This window comes from Lepisosteus oculatus, chromosome 15 (assembly GCF_040954835.1).
Source record: "Lepisosteus oculatus isolate fLepOcu1 chromosome 15, fLepOcu1.hap2, whole genome shotgun sequence".
NCBI classification, from domain to species: Eukaryota; Metazoa; Chordata; class Actinopteri; order Semionotiformes; family Lepisosteidae; genus Lepisosteus; species Lepisosteus oculatus.
In genome coordinates, this window is record NC_090710.1 from 26,786,599 (window position 1) to 26,804,460 (window position 17,862).

The 17,862-nt window shown below is 35.2% G+C and overlaps 1 protein-coding gene across 3 annotated transcripts in view; it reads right to left on the reverse strand.

Moving 5' to 3' along the window:
• il1rapl1a (interleukin 1 receptor accessory protein-like 1a) overlaps nt 1-17,862 on the reverse strand; it is a 514,328-nt gene that overhangs the window by 160,538 nt on the left and 335,928 nt on the right. For all 3 annotated transcript variants that reach the window (XM_006639178.3, XM_015364040.2, XM_015364041.2), the window contains one exon: nt 14,191-14,265. In XM_006639178.3, the coding sequence (XP_006639241.1) occupies nt 14,191-14,265 (75 nt within the window). The remainder of the gene's footprint in view (nt 1-14,190; nt 14,266-17,862) is intronic.

The window sequence follows — 17,862 nt, forward strand, 5'->3', positions numbered from 1 at the left end:
TTCAGTAAAACATACTGTGACAGAGGTTTAAGGGACAATATACGCTGCGTGTATCTGGTTGCGTGCTGCAGTGAACAGCATCACAGACTGTATTTGACACACACATGCAGCAGAGTAATCTCTCTGTGATTTTTCAGCCACCATTCATCTCATGCTTACTAAACAAATCTAGAAAATGTCTTTGTCTTACTCTGTACCTTATGTTCATATTGTATACAATATGTCAATAAAACCCTGAACTAAAGTAAGCTACTGCCTGAAAAAAAGTATAGAAATAAAATTCAATACAAATCTGTTATTTGTAACATTATTTATGACTTTCATATAAACAGCATTATTAAGGTTCACTGACTGTAATAGGACCACATATAGTTGTGTATTCCAGATCAAAATCCTGGAATTTTCCACATTGTTCACCACCCAGCACATTCTTCCCTTTGTACCTTAAATAAAATCAATAAACATTAACTTTAAATATGACAGTACTTTTATTTTATTTTTATTTTTTATACTTTTATTTAAATTACAGTATATGAACATTTTACGTTTTAATTTAGGAGTTCAACCTTCTAGTTGGAAGTGGAACATTCCTTCCTATTTACTGTACTGTACGTGCACTTCTATGGGTAATTTGCTTTCAATGTACAGTATGTGGTTTTACACAGCATTTTCATTTTTCAAGAAAGTCTCAATGGAGAGCTACCTGTATTCGCCATTTCGTGCACTCTACATGAACACCTCAGTGTTGATATCATCCAGTCCATGGTTAAATGGATTTGAGTAACATGGATTTTTTTATTATTGAAGTGGCATCTCACTTCTTCAAGCAACATAAAAAAACAGCTCATCCCGTAAATTTAAGGTACAGTATTTTAAAAAACAATTCTCCACACATACTATATAAAGCCCTTATGTACAGTATTTTTACTCAATGACCTACAGTACAGTACAAGATTAAAGGATCATTTCCTCCAGTCAGAAGAAATTCACTACAAACCTGTACCTGCAGATCTACCTACAAAAGGAGACCACATCTTACCAGTAATGTCATAGATAAAACTGTATGACAATACTGGTAATATCAGGTCTCATTTTGCAGTCTTAGCCCAAGATTATAGTCATGCAAACAAAAATTCAAAACTGTGAATACCTGAGTGAGACTGAAATTCCAATATCATCATTGAACAATTCACTGAACAATACTGGATATGGATAGGCTTCTGTAGACAAAAGTATGCTTGACACGCCACACAGCAGAGACTCCTCAGGCTTACCAGGTGTCTGCTAGTTTGTAGTGTTATCAGTGAAAACAGCATCTCTGACTGATGTTATCTCTTCCACCAAGTAGTACCACAAGGTACTGTAGGTGCCTTTGCAGGGAATGTTATGAAGGAAAACAAGCTTGTTTTTATATCTCCTGTGTTTAAATGTCAGAGTACAGCATGACGTCTCTTCTATTAGAATTAAACCTTTTTAGAATTAATCTTTTCAGTAACATCATACAAAATAAACCACAACTAACGTAAATAAATGAAGAAGGGATCAAGAATAAATGTACTGTACTTACCCTATTATGTCTAGTTTTTTTCTCATAAGAATAAACAGATCTGTTTTCTTAATGGTTATGTTTGTATGTTACAATCATAAACTATATTTTTCAGGAGGCAGTATTAACAAACGATTATGCCATTGTATTGCAGTGTTCTTAGTAAATATACAGTATAAATTTGTTTTACAATGCTTTAGAAAAGGTGACACATTCTATAAATGCCTTTTGAAGTCCTCCATCTCTCACAGTTTTGCTAAGAGCGTTTAATTTACAAGGAACATACAATTTATCTTAAAAACTACAATAAGTGTCTGGTATGTTGTGTGACTGACAGCCCATCTCTAAATTCTGAGTTTATTTTTCCCCGACAAGTACATTATTTTTGTTGATTTGTTTGTTTTCTTTCCACTTCCTTGAAAATCTGGGATTCACATTAAAAGAAAAAAGGTTGTAGAGGTGATTTTGCATTGCAATTTGGTGTGATGTGAAATCTCTAAAAATGAAGATGTTTTCTAAAACATACTGCTGTATATAAATGTCAAATGTCAAATGTCACAGTGAGATGTTTTAAATTCTAGAGTAAGACAGAGACATATTTGGAGAATCCAAGTATTAAAAACAAAGCAGCCTAATAAAAGGAAAGTAAGAGAGTCAAAGTAGCAGAGACCTAGTGTAGGTGACAATGCTCCCAATCTAAATAATATCCCAAAATAATCATGATGAAACTTATGTCAGAGGAAAGAAAAGAAAAAGAAAGTTCAAATTGCGCAGTATTGCTTGTTTTTAATTTGTACAGTTGAAAAGTACATTCAAACACACTTGAAATAAGAGTCAACCAAAAAGGTTCTCTTCTTAACTTTATAAAAGGCAACCCTGATACTCTGATAAGCTGTTATTTATAGCTTCTCACTAATCTTTTAGATCAGTTAGAGCACGGACGATAATGGGACAAAATGATAACTAAAGTCATAAATATAAGCTGTAATTTTAAGATGAGAGACTGATATTTTCTTTTATTAAGTTCTCAGTGACGCTACAGCTTTTGCTGTTTTTGTTCCAATGGGGGTTTGATACAGCATTATTACCTCTGTTCATTAAGAATTAAATAAAAATAAAGCATGAATAACTTAATGTAACTTTATTTGTAATTTAAATATACTCTGTCTTCTCAATGTTTAACAGAGTTGCCATAAGGGGAGCACAATAAGTATGTTTAGTATATGTATTCTGTTAGTTACCTGTCTAATGAGATTTGGGAAGTTACCTACAGTAACAGTACAAGAGTGACAGTGTATAATGCTCTGGCAGCTGTACTGCAGTCTCAATTCTGAACACTCTGCCAGTTTGTGTTAGTGAGGCCTTTATCTTATGTTTGTTAAGATTCTAGTTGAAGTCAGATCTGTCCTCTTTGGCTTTCTCTTAACCCATTACTTTATTACTACAGTACCCAAGTGACATATTTTTGTGATTGCGTATCTGTGAACTCCACTGGGAATACTATGTTGAAACATACAGTACAGTACAGTGTGACAGACTGGCAGAGATTTTAATGCACTTGTCAAGATTATACAGGGCTGTGCTCAGCTAGTCTGGATAAATTAAATACTTCATATTATGAAATTATATAGCTGAAAAATAATGTTAGGACACCATATGATTGTTTATTTTTTTAATTTAGATTTAAAACTTCAGCTTAGTATAAACCTAGACATAAAACATTGATAACAACCATCAGCTGCTTAAATGGCTTCTGTCTTACTCTTGTGTAAATTCTGCGACTATTTTCCCTTCACTAAATTATGAATAAACTCTGCAAGCAGATTATAAATAGTAGCCATTTGCAACCAAATGTAATTGCAACCAAAAAGATATGAATGTTTTAGAGTACACGGCAGTAATAAAATCTGGGACAGTAATTTGAAGATTGCTGTCTCCCTGAGTTTGCAGGACCCAAGAGAAAGTTCTAGAGGAAATGTCACTTTCTTCCTGGGTCTTGAGTTCACATTCTTTGGCTTCACGTCTGCTTAAATTTATTCACAATGTTCAGTCATAGTGTAACACTTAAAGTAGTGCTAGAGCTAACCTCATTTTAACCTTCAAAAGTTTACACTGCATTTCCAACATTGCACCAGGTTTTTGCTTAATTTTACTTCTATGGTTTTAATGTGAAATGTGAAATGTGAGTTTTTAAAAACTATTAAACTGTAAAGGCACTGTTCAGTATGTCTTGTATTATCACACATGTTAGCTACTGTATATCTCTGACTATATTAGGTAGAAGAAAACCTTGATAACTAAGCTCTATCAGATAAGCTTCAGTATTTTTACTTAAGACAACATTTCTTAATATCCCATGAATTAAAGTTTAGGATAGAAAGACCTATTATTACATGACTTTGCCTGCCACTCAAGCTTTGGGCTCTAAATTATCCAAATGCTTGATTAGCTTGCATTTGCCCTATGATGGACTTGCATCCCATCCAGGGTGTACCCTGCCTTGCACTCGTTGTTTGCCGAGTAGGCTCCGGCTTCCCCCGACACTGTATTGTAAAATATCATAACATTTGTGTTAAAATTTCTAAAATTAGTAAAACACAGATTCAATTTTAATTGAAGACCTGGCAGTGTCAAAGCCTTTAGAAAACACCCTCCACACTGATTGAAAAGAGAAGTCAAGTTGAAATGAAGATAAACTCTTAAATCATTTATCATCTGTCAATAGACAGAACAGCTGTTTAAAGAGATCAGACAGACATGCAGGTCTTTATAGAATATACAGTTTTACATCTTAAAATAAACGCCAGCTATTTGCTATTTTTATAACTGTACTTAAGATTTTCTATCAGGAAACAGTACAGTATATCTACAGTCCTTCATGATGGACTTAGGCAAGACTTTTTAATGTTTGCAATTACTCACAGAAAATGGAAAGCAATGGAGAAGAATTTGTCCCTTATCATATGCAGTACATGTATCATTAACTGTATACAAGACATGCTCTGAGGTACTTAACAGGAATTCTTGAGAATTTAGGATTTCTGCAGTCTGTTATCAACAATACCAGTTTAACATACCCTAGTCAAAGTATACTTTTACATACAGTTCCTGCTGAAACATGTCTTAAGGCTGTGATTTGTTAAATTGCAGTAGTCCACACTAGCAAAGAAAGACTTTTTACAAGTCTCATGTCTTATTTCCTTCCAATGTGCCACACCATTTCCCACACATTCGCATTATAATACCATTAGCACTTATTTGTTTCCTTAGTATCCTTATTTTATATTCTTCTGGGTTCATGAATTTTCTAAGAAAACTGATTGAAATCTGTTTCTTTTAGAACCCCTTGGTTCCTGGAGGGCTTCTAATTCAATAGTAAAGTCAAGGGGGAAAAAAAGGACAAATGTGGATTGAGAAAAGACATTAGTACAGAGAGAAGGTACTAGCTCTTTTGCTTTAGCCCTTCAGTTTGAAATACTTAAGGATACAGGACCTCTCATGTGAGGAAAAGATACTACATATCATCTAATCCAGCCCTACATACAATTTCATTTCTTCCATAAAACATAAATGTTCACTGTGTGATCATCACGGTTCCGTGGGGTGTTGTGCCCCCTGCCACCCGTTCTGTCCCACACACCTGGGGCGCGAACGTGGGTCTCCAGCATAACGCAACAGGGGGCCAACTGCATGAGCTAAAGGAGACCTCCCTCAGCCCAGGCAGCTGAGGACCCTGCTACACGCAGTGAGGGCGATGACGTCACCACCCTAGCTCCGCTACAACTGTATTGAAGTTATTAACTGAAGTTCAGGAGGGATAAAAACACATTAATCAACAGCTATACCTAATCACCATCAATACGAAATACCTATACAGTACTGTACATACTGAACTCAAATATCTGCCTTCACATTTATCCCTCCTCTACCCCTTTCCACCTTGCAGCTACCCTTGATGTAGTCTGTCTGAATGGGGTTCAAGCCTCCGTGTCCTATGGCCATTCTGGTTAAGACAGGCGTATCCCACCAAGTATTCCAAACATTCATAAGGCATTCAGTTCTTGGATGTTGCTTTCCCTGATGAAACAACAATGAGAACCTTATGAGAGCTACAACCCAGCATGACATCATGTGGCTCTTAAGACCTCAAACATTGATCAGCTCTGGATTGCTGACTAATCACTGTTATTCACATGATCCTGTGAAAATTCTTTGGAATGTACTTCATCACTAAAGCAGAGTCCTAATACACCAGAGAAATGCAGTTCTGCCCATGTTGAATATATAATATCTGTGAAACACAAAGCTAAGCAGTGCATGAGGAAACACTGACAAGTGCTCAAACCATGTTTCGAATCAATAAATATTTAATTGATTGATGGCACCAGTAAGTTTTCATTATGAATTATTTAGTCAGGACCTTGCAGGTCCCTTTTTTGTTTGGTTCTCTCTGTGTATTTTATAAAACAAAGTTCTTCCTATTAAACACTTTTCCCCAAGTAAAACATTGAATACGCCTGCAATTTAAGAAAAAAACACACCATTATGACACTCAATAAATATAAACAGTATATATTAAAACTGCTAAATGTTTTGTAAGGTACTCCTTTGCTATTAAAAGGATCTAAAATATATGCTTAATTAATATAGGTTAGGTCAACATTTTATTCACCAGCCTGGCTTTACAAAAAAAAACATTAACACTCTAAAATGTTATTAATGTGCTACAAAATGAATGAATTGTCCTGGCTGCGGGACATAGCCAGTATTACTAGTTTGATACAGTAAAAATACACAAGTATACATTAATACATTATTCAGTCAAGAAATTGTAATGTCACACAAGGCTTTTGGTGGCATGAATAAAGCCAATTGAATGTTCATATAAAATATCGTTAAAAATACTGCAGTTCTAGTTCTAATCCTTACTAGACATTAGCATCCCTAATGAAGAATTAAAATAATACACACTACTGTACGTGACCATGATATTACAAGGGGTAACCTCTCATATTGAAAACACTGTCATCCATACATACAATAAATTCAGGTCTACCAAATATTCATTCAATGGTAAATGTGATACAGTACTTCATAGGTAATTGCCTCTGAACTGCGGACATTTAATATAAAGTGCAACAAAAAAAGATCTATTAAACTCTCCAGTCACTGTTAAAATGAAATGATGGGAGGTACATTCTCTTTTTGGGAACCCCCTAATTACTCAGAAACTTTGGCATCCCTTTCCTTGGGATATAACCTTAATTATGGTCTTAAATCATTCTCCATTGTTTGTGTCTTAGATAAATAACCACTCATGTTATTTGTGCTTTTAATTTATATAGCATGGAAATCATTATTCAAAGATTCTGCTTTGGTGACATTTCCTTAATAATGTGAGACATTTTATTATAAAGCGTTGAAAGAGAGTTAGGTTATCCATTTAGTACGTGAATGCTTCTGAATCTTAAAGCCTTATTTAAGGAGTTTTTATCATAAACAAAATAGAAATATACAGATAGGAATCAGAATGAAACAAGAAAAAAAACAAAGGTAAATTAAAAAAGTTGATCAGTTTGGATTTGATGATTCTACCATAACAAATATTAGTGGTATAAGTGATTCTGGGAAAAGGTATCCCCAACATCCTGGAAAATGTGAAGGTTTTAAGCGTCCCAAATATGAAATCCTTGCACAGTGACATGGTTAGAAACACAAGGATCATAAGGATTTATGAACACGCTTGGAAATGTTCCTCTGTTATGAAAAAAGCCCCCAAAAAGGTTTCTGAAGACAAAAAAGCGAAGAGTCTACTGCCACTGTCCTGTCATTACTGCAAGGCAAAGACTGTGCTGACATCTCCACCTGGCCCATTACAGCTCAGCCCCATGACCTTGAACTCCCATCACAACTAGAGCACAGACCAATTAGAATGCAGCCTGCTCACAACACAGAGCATGCAACTATTTTTGTTTTTATTTTACATTAGCTGTAAAATAAATGAGCTTCCATATGACAAGTGTTATATTGCACATATTGTATCTTTTAGTAACACATAATACAGTGTAAGTGTTGTTTGACAAAAACATGTTGTCCTCAACATTTAAGAAGGCAATTTAAGAGGTACAGTAATTGTGTACAATAAAGACACCACTATACTGTACCACCACTGTGGTATAATCAATTGTTTTTAAAATGCACACATTTTATATTTAATATAAATAGTTACGTCCTGTTTCTTTTTTTTACCTATACACTCACATTGTCTTTCAGTATTCATCATCATAAAAAGACTTAAAAACGCAAGAAGAAAAAATGAGAGAAAAACAACAAACTTCACATTCTGTACTACAGGCAAGTGTGCTATCCAAGTGTTATGAAGCAGATGTTTCTTAAACCCATTATTTAATCGGATAAGTCAATTAATTTGTTCAATACAGGCCAGACTTTGCAAACCAATGCACCAGTATGATATGGAAGCCCGTTTCAGCCAGGGAGTAAAAAAAAAAAACGCGCTATGGTATCTCAGAATTGCGACTTAGCAACTCAGAATTCCGACTTTATATCTCACATTTGTGACTTCGAAATAACCATATTTCATTGTCTGTCCTTTTGTTATTGTAACGTATTTGGGTTCTAGGGCTTGTGCCCTTGCCGCTCCCACCCTAGTTCGTGCCTCGCTGCACTGGCTCGAAGATGAGACTTGCCAGCTGAGCTAAAGAAGACCTTCTTTTTTAAAAAAGGACATACAATGGAAATACGTAAAAAGTACGTTTCAGCTTTTATAATTGTGAATTCTTCTCGGTGTGAAGTGCCTATTTCTGTAACTTATTTCATATTCTGTCTCCGTAAATAAAAACTATTTTTAAAAAGCCCACCGTGCACTAGTACATCCGGGTACTATGGAAGCCTCACTGGCGGAAGTGGGATTCTATAAAAATTAGTGTAATTAATTTGATTTTTATCAGGGCACTGTACAAGACAAGTCTTCAGGCTTATAGATCATATGATCCTATACGATTCATGAAAATAGTGTAACGGAACGGCCGACATACAGGTTGTACGACCTGGTTGCAGTGTGGTGACGGCACCACCCTCCCCTGCGCATAACAGGGATGCTGGCCGCCGGGTTAAAGAAAGTGTTCTTAAAGAAAGTGAGCCAGTGCAGCGAGGCACGAACTAGGGTGGGAGCGGCGAAATCACAAGCCCTAGAACCCGAATCCGTTACAATAACAAAAGGACAGACAATGAAATATGGTTATTTCGAAGTCGCAAATGTGAGATGCTAAGTCGGAATTCTGAGATACTAAGTCGGAATTCTGAGATACCATAGCGCGTTTTTTTTTTTACTCCCTGGCGGAAACGGGCTTCCATAGTATGATGATAGGGAGGTGCTGTGCTTTGGATGTTTTAACAAAGGTCCTGACTGCGTGGTTAATGATCATCCTGAAAATATTCCACTCTGAGACTGTCCAATATGGCCTAACTAAAGTCTCTTTTACTTCAATTGATGAAGCAATTTCCCATTTCATTACTGTGTAGTGGGACTATTGGCAGATAATGGTGGCTGCATGTCATTCAGATAGATGCCGTACTTTAGTGGTGAATAAAGTACATCCCCTCCTAAGAGTTAAGTGCTCTAAAAAGCACTATATAAAGCAAATGAGAATAATTATGGCATTAGCAATGTACTGTAGATTTTAAGTCATTGTAGAAAGCTGAGTAAAGAGTTGTTTTTTAATTGAAAATTAAGTTTGTCAAATTATGATATAAATATCATAATATATAAGCAATATGATATAATTTAGAATATCAACAGGAAGCTCAAAAGAAGCCATTTGTTTTTTGTTCCTCTCTACTTATATGGTCTATGATAAAGTAAAACATTTAAATCATGTGAATTTGGGAAACATTTGACAATACACCAGCCTTTTCTTTCAAATCTAATCAGTAAGAAAGAAACCTTTCTAATCAATAATAAACTCATTGAGAACCACAGCTTTGTTATTTAATGATTATTAGATTAGATTTGAAGTTTTTAAATCACTTTTTTGGGGTAGATAATCCAGGTAAAAAACTAACTTATTACTAGCTTCCAACATAGTACTGAACACATGCCACTTCACTCATTCATTAAGCAATGCATTCAATAAATGGTAAAGAAGGGATTTCAAAGCTAATTACAATAAGTTATAGTCTTTTCTGTCAGTGTATGTTTAGTTATCTTTAGCTCTCAGACCTTCCTTTCATGATGTGGAGACACTTTTGATTCTGGCAATATTACTTTATCATCAGCTTTTTGCAATGTGTATGTTTCTAGTAAAATGCATTTTTTTACAATTTAAGTCTCTTCTATGGCAACAGTCTTGCACTTTCGCTACCAGCTCATTAGTTCTCTTACCTCCTGTGTCTTGACTAGACTACACAGGTCTATGGGTTTCGATTTTTGTGGTTTCTGTGCCATCTACTAGATCTGCCATGCTGTCCTTCAACTGCCCTTCAATCTGAGAGTTCACTGGATAATCATCATGTCAGATAAAGTTTTCATCTAAATGCAGATGCATTATTGTGCACAGAATAATTGCTTATTTCCTTTAACATTGGCATTAACAAATTTGGTATGCTTATCACTCTATGCTTACTACAATATGATTCAAGTTAAAGCTTAGAGAAATACACATCTGGGCCATACAGTTCTGCATAATTTCATTTCCCATGTTCCCTTAGCTTCTAAAACATACATGAGTTCCCCCAAGGGGGACACTATTTAGTTCTGTTCTTCCTAATCCATTCTGTGACTTGTGAGTATATATGGGACCTTGGGTGAATTGTAATTGATCCTAATAAATTGTCTTGGAGTTGCATATTGTCAATAAACCAATAGCACACACTCTCTGGCTTATAGATGGACTTCTGAAAGTTTGGAGGCAGTGATTTCTCCCCATTCTGCAAATTTTAATTACTACACCATCAAACTTAAGCAAATAGTTAAAATAGTGATGTTGATAAATAGTTACATTAACAATTTAAAAAACGTTATAAGACATAATGAGTGGAAAAAGAACCTATTAAAGCTTTGCCCTCTTTTTTATTCAGTTTACAGTTACTTTGCGCACTGAAGTCACACTGAATTTCAGATTACTGTAATCTTTAAAAACAATTCACACAAAAATAATACCCTTATTTCCATAGCAGCTGTGCATTATGTACTAACTATAATGAGCTAATAAACTAGACATGCATATATGCAGCATCTATAATTCATTAGCTCATCATTTTTAGTTGCATTCCCTCACACCTTCATCCAGGGGTTATCATGTGACCTGATGTAATTATATTCTTTGTGATTGCTTCTCTTTCAACATTTATAAACCTCTGAACTTTCTCCCATAGTTTTGGCAATGGGCTCTGTTGTTCTGTTGGCAATGAGGTGCAGCACTTGAAAAAATTTTATTGCCTGTTTTGCGTGGAGCCTAGCCTGTTCTTCAGCAGAGTAAAAAGGCCTGATTCAGCAGATTAAAAGATGGACTATACTTGTGCAATAAATTCCATAAAGATTTTCTAGCAGCGCCATTCAGTATCTTACATGTGAGCAGGAGAAGTTTAAAGCTCATTTTAATTTTCACTGAAAGTCAGTGCAATTAAAAAAAAGATAGGAGTTGAATGCTAATGAAGAGTAGTTTTTGTTAGAATACGAACTGCAAAATTATGGGCAAACTGAAACCTTCTTAGCACCTTTCTAGATATCCCAGTAGATATGACATTATTATCTAATCTTGATGAAATAAATGTGCATATCAATATTTCAGCATCAGATAATCAGAAGTATTAATTGAGTGATATTGCACAAAGCAATTTACACTTGGGACATTCCTAACATGCACTTTAATGGATAATAGTTTTAAAAGAAATACCAGGATGTCTAATTTACATCAAAGCTTTAATTTCAGCACCATTTATAACAAGACTGAAGTCTTCTATTTTATGAAGATGATGTTGAAACCTATGAGTATAACTTCCACGCTGTCACAGCTGACCATAAATTCAGTTACAACCATATTTCAGGTTCTGGCAGATGCTTGTAAAGAGCAGCTACCACTGCAATATTACCTGATTTTGTCTGAAAAGAGTTCAGAGAGTTGTCGACAGTAAACCCAAGTTCATGATGGCAAATAATCTGATTGAGAGGCAACACGTGAAATACTCAATAGCAAAGGTCACAGCCCAGAATTCTGAGGCATTAAGTAAAACTAAAGCATTCTAAGGTGGCTAAAGAAAATGGAAAGAGCTGAGTAGTCAGGAAAATTCACATGTATAGTGAAATCACAAAGAAGTAAAAAACAGAGGCTGTATATAGCAGTGGCAATAGTTCAGAAAGGCTCAGACTGAAACATAGTAGTTTTAGGGGCAAGTAAACCAGAACTAGCCAGAAACAATTTTGTCATATGAAAAACCATGTATTCAAGGGATGTAACACTCTGTGCAGAAAACATATTTAAGCAGAATCTTCACGATTACACACCACCACTCAATGAGACTCGCATGATTTCTCAACACAGTCATTTACAGAAGGAGTTACTTCATTCAACAGTGAAAAATCACTTGGTAGGTGCCAAGTTTCAGTTAGAAAGAAACCTTTCTAATCAATAATAAACTCATTGAGAACCACAGCTTTGTTATTTAATGATTATTAGAAACAGTACATGCTGAATGTTTGGGAAGATAATGTAGGCAGCCATAATCAATATCCTGTCCCTGGGTTGAATAGTAATCACAATGTACCAAAATAGTACTATTTTCAAGATTGAGTTAAAATTCTGGACCAACATGCTACTACAGCCTCTGTTTTGATATGAATGTCTGCACAAGATTCTCTTTATGTCCAGCTAGCATCAAAGTTGGCTGTAGAACCCAAGAGATTTATTCTACTCATTCTGTTTCGTTTCTCTTTTATCTGTGCCAACAGTTATAGTTTGATTTAAATATTGTGTAGCGATTTGTGGCCTTGTGTATGTCAGAAAATGTTAAGATTAGCATGGAGGGTTTTTCCATGTTCTAGGAGGACAGAAGGGCATGTTTACACACCACCTGCAATGGTTTTCTGAGGCTGCCTGAGAAACCATCAAGTTCTTAGAGATTGTCCTCCATTGACAGACAGCTACAAATACACTCTCCCTATAGACATACCTTCCACTCCCTATTACGTCTACAGAGTACGAAAGCTGTGACCTAGTTCAAATCTAACAATCATGTAAAGTAGGTGGCAGTTCTAGGTGTTTTAGAAGGTGACCGAGACTATGACTGTTGCTGCTGAGTCCTAGCCAGGCGGTATTGCAGGCTGATGCCCTGTCTAACTTAGTCAGCTGAAGTGCACTCTGGATGATCAGTCAGGGTCTGCTTTTAGCAATACTGCAGTCATCTGATCCAAGGAGCAATGCGCTGTTTCAGTCCTTCCATGTTCCAACCAAGACAATCTGCTTTCACTGAATAACATACATCCTCTCTGATTTTCCTTTTTATGGAATCCTTGTTGCGCTGGGTAGTGGTCAGGCATTGCTAGGCTTGAATAGATTGCTTAGGGAGTAACTTGGAAAACAAGTCCTAATGGATAATGATGTAATTACTGTAACTTAGGCCTCAATACACTTCTATTTGCATTAATTCTTTTGAATTCCATTTGGAGATTTCTGTCATAAACTATATACCATCACTATCACCTACTGAGTGTTTCCCTGACCATTCAAAGGCTTCTTAATACAGGCAGGACGTATACAGTAGCTTGCTTAAGGGACATAAAATAGCATCACACCTTGAAAAAGGAAAGCTTTCCCAAAAACAAATTAATCTACCTCTAAAATATAGATGTGTGCTTCACAACTTGCACATATTACTGAGCACACATCTGGAGCAAAAGCTAACATGAAAGACCAAACCCGAAAGGTTATAATTAACAAAAAGATGCCAATTTCATAGATTTTCCAGATGATCAAACAAGCAATCCATCTCCTACCAGCAGACATATCTGCTCCTATTTGCCATTTATAGCATAATATCCACCATGTGCAAGTAGGCATTGCCAAAAAAACGAAGTATGCTCAAATATTTTAAGCTTTCAAGATTATCCTTTTGTACAAAAAAGCAAACATGATCAAAACAGTCGCTTCCCTTTGCAAAACAAGTGCTATGAAACATAAGTAGCATGGAAATATTTTAAAAAATATTGAATAAAAACATATAAAGGGATCTACACAAATTGTATCAAAAATCTATATTCAACAGAAAATAATTTTACTTCAAATAAATATCTCAAATGTTACAGCTGTGCAACACAAACCCATGAACAATAAATCACTAAATACAGCATAATACAGTATGTGTTCAATTATATTTGGCATATTAGCATCTAAGCGCAAAAAATAAACATTCGTTATATTTGAAAGAATAGTTTGCATTACTACTGTGAAAAGGGTAATCAGCACAGGACATTGTTTGAAAACCAGAGTAGAAGATGAGTCTATAGTTTTAAATTGGTGCTTCACAATGGATGATTAAAATGTAGCCATCTGCATTGCCTAGAAATACACTGCCTAAAAATGTTACCTTACTGCATAGACATAAGGTTTTAATAACACCCAGGGACTTACCTATCTGCACTTCCAGGATGTTCATTTTGTTCTCCGAAGGAAAGAGGACCTTTGGTGGCTTGTCTGTCAAAGGAGCTGTGTAGAAGAGACACAGACATCTTCATTGAGAGATGGATTTCGCAAATCTGGTTTCAAATCTTTTTTTTTGTCAGATAATTTCAAAATTATTAACATCTCCTATAAATCCTCAGTTATAGTTTCTGGTCTTGTGCAGTGCATTATGGTCTTTTGTACAGCATCACCTTATCCATGCTATAATGCTACAATATACAGTATGCTTAAACATTTATGCTTTCCTTCTCAGTACTCCTTAAAAATAGCTTGTGCCCCTGACCACCAGCAAGCATTAGCAAAGGGACAGTGTACAGTACTTCCCTCTCCCCTTCTGGAGGAAGCTGAATAACAGGTAATGGAAATGGATTCATCATAACTGCATACTGTACATGTCTGAAGTGCAGTAACAAGTCTATTATCACACAGTAAAGAGGGTCTTCAAAATTGATGACATTCATTCTGCACGGACTAAATAGCATGCATTATGTGGATATTGTTTAATTGTTTAAATTCCAAAACATGAAGGACACAAGACATAAAACACAGTCAAAGGGTAATTATAATTTAAGATATCCATAACAGGATTACTGCTACTGACAAAGGTAAACACTGCCGTCCCTCCTGAATTCAGTTTAGTCTGTAAGAAAATGCATTCAGGAAGGGTCAGAAGATAATTGATCAGGAGATTATCAGATGAATATCAAGGTTTTCCTCCGCCCACAGTGACAATACACAATGAAATCTCAGGTAAAATAAATATGTGAGTTTTTTAAAAATTCAAGCATTTTAAGGCATTTTAGAATCTTAGAAATTAGGTTAAGGGAACCCTAGCTCAAATATTCTCCATTAAGACTCGAAAGTATTTCAAAATTTTGTAAGACAACCATTTCAAGACATTTAATGGCATCATATACCTAGGGGTCTGGGTCCATCACTAGTGCAGATTGGAGAGTAGCTATAAGAACTACTGTGCCACTTGGATTAAGGTCATATTGTATTTATTGCATTTATTTATATGACCAACTCTTTACAAGAAAGAGCCTTTACATTTTTTGTTCTTTTTTGCAGGATGTCCAAGAGGACAAGCTAGCACACAAACTCCAGCTGAAGAAAAAATTTTTCTCATGACATAATTTGAAATCCATTTTACCAATGCAAAAAGCATGATAACTATAATATAGTTCTTTCATATTATATTAAATGGGATACTGGTATGATAACATATTATTTTAAATAATGGTTTCCCATGTTAATTGCATGGGTTTTTTCACGTTTTTTTTCCTAAGGGCAATAACAGCACCATTAAATAGCATTGATAATGCAACATAAAATATACTGAAGCTACCTGTAGCTTTGAACTGGCAGAACATAAAAGCTGAACAAAAGAAACTGTTTGAATGGAAAGCTTGTCAAAGAATATCTTCTCTCGTTTTGCAATAAACGTTAGGAAACCATTTATATACAGTACTTCCCTATATTTATTCAAAGAAGATAGGAAACCATTCAACAAAATCCACAAAGCTTAAAAAATATGATTCCAACAAGTTCCCTCCATCCTTTTTGAAGATAAGTACTCCTTCATCTATCATTTGAAGTTCCAGTGTTGTAATCAATAAGTATGGGAAATATACAGGGCCTGTCCTTGCACATTGCCAACATTATATCCTCTAGGGCAAATTGATGTTGACACTGTGTTAGAGATAGCACTGTGCATTTTGAAGGAATAGTCATATTTCTTTTTTATTACTTCTTTGAAAGAGATTCTGTTCTAACTTCACTCACTAAAGAAAATGCAGTTTCAGAACATTTGTGAACTTTCTATTTCACCAACGTTTGTTTTGAAAGAATTCAGAAACTGTAAGAAAAAAAAAAATCTGGCACTACTTAAAAACAGAAAGACTTTTCTTGACCAAATAAGATTACATCAACAAGCTGAGAATTCATCATATTTATCAATCGATAAACATTACTTTATTCATTTCTTTCATCAGTATTATCATTGGTTGCTCCTTGCAGGTAAGGGTGATTGCCTTTCATGAACCCAAAGTTTCTAGACACGATTGATGTGGGATCTGTACTTCTTCCTCCATCTGTTATGGTCAAGGCCCAGGAGTTATATACTGTAGTGGAATATTAAAAAAACATACCAATGAAAGCAAACATTAGGAAATAAAACCTTGTTATGTTATATCTGTCCCAGATCTTCCTGGTGTGCTCATAACTCTGGATGATAATAACTTGTGGTCAGGAGACTGATTCTTCTGTGTTCGTCCTCCCACTTGATATGATTCTACACTGGTGATACGGTTTCAGTCTTTTTAAGAGTCTTCCATATGCTCTTTCATGCTCGTACAGTCGGGCAGGAATGTTGACTGCACAGTAGATCAACTCAAATTGGGCGTTACTGTATGTGATGGAATTGAATGGTCTGTTGTTAACTGTATTCTTGCTTGTGTAAAGTTGATCTGCAAATGCTCCTTCTGATGGGCACTGACAACTTCCCTTTCATGATTCCTTGTTAGGTACGAAGGATAAGGAATACTAATGGGCCAACACAGTAATCAAAGTTATTTAGTATTGAGCTTACAAACAAAGGCTTAAAATGTTAGCCAAATATACTATATATACAGTACACTTGTAATAGCTATTAATATCTTAAGAAGTCATTTTCTGGAATTAACATGACATTGAGAAATCAGGAAATTTCAGAAAGGTAAGGGACAGTTTATACAGCTTTAAGTTCCATTCTAATGGAGTACTGCAGTAATTTGGTAGTAATCTTGTTATAGTTCTTAGTTACATCAAAGAAGTTTGCATTAGAATTGAAGAAAATTTCACTAATATTTGACAACTTTAAAGCACTCACAAACCCCCCTGCCATCAAATACTGCAGTAAAGCAATGTGGTTATTACTGTATATTAATGTTTCTGTATTAGAAATTAATACTAATACAGTATTAGTAACTAGTTGAATAGTTCTTAGTAAAGAACAATTTCTAAGAATTATTTACATCTTCAGTGAAATAGTTACTAAAATATGAATCATGTGACGTGTGTTTGTGTCTAGGTGTGCCCGGTAATGGACTGTATCCCACCTTGCGCCCTTTGCTTGCCAGTTAAGGTTCTAAGTGACTTGTGACACTGGGTTGGATAAATCGATGCAGATGAAGAAAATGTGGAAAATGGATGGATGGAAATAATTCACTTCTACTTCGAATCAAATTGGCTTCAACCTGAGAATTGAAAAGATCTTTTGTATTATAACTCAAAAATGTGTCTGCTTATAGCCATGAATACTGTATACTTGAGAAGAGAAACTTCAGTACTGTGTTGTATAACTGTGACCACCTTAACTACACGGATATTAGCCAATATAAAATAAGAATAAAATGATTCTCCAACATGTTTTCACAGTTGATAACAGATACATACTGTATCTGCTGTAAAAATGTTGAACGAGAGGGAAAAACTGTATCTATTCTATTTTTATGATTCAATTTAATAATAAGAAAGAAGACGACATCAAAGGCATACAAATAATTTTGCTTATAGAAAAAAAAATCTAACTTTTTGGTCAGTCTCAGTGTTGCTAATCGGAAAAGATGAAAATAAAGAGTT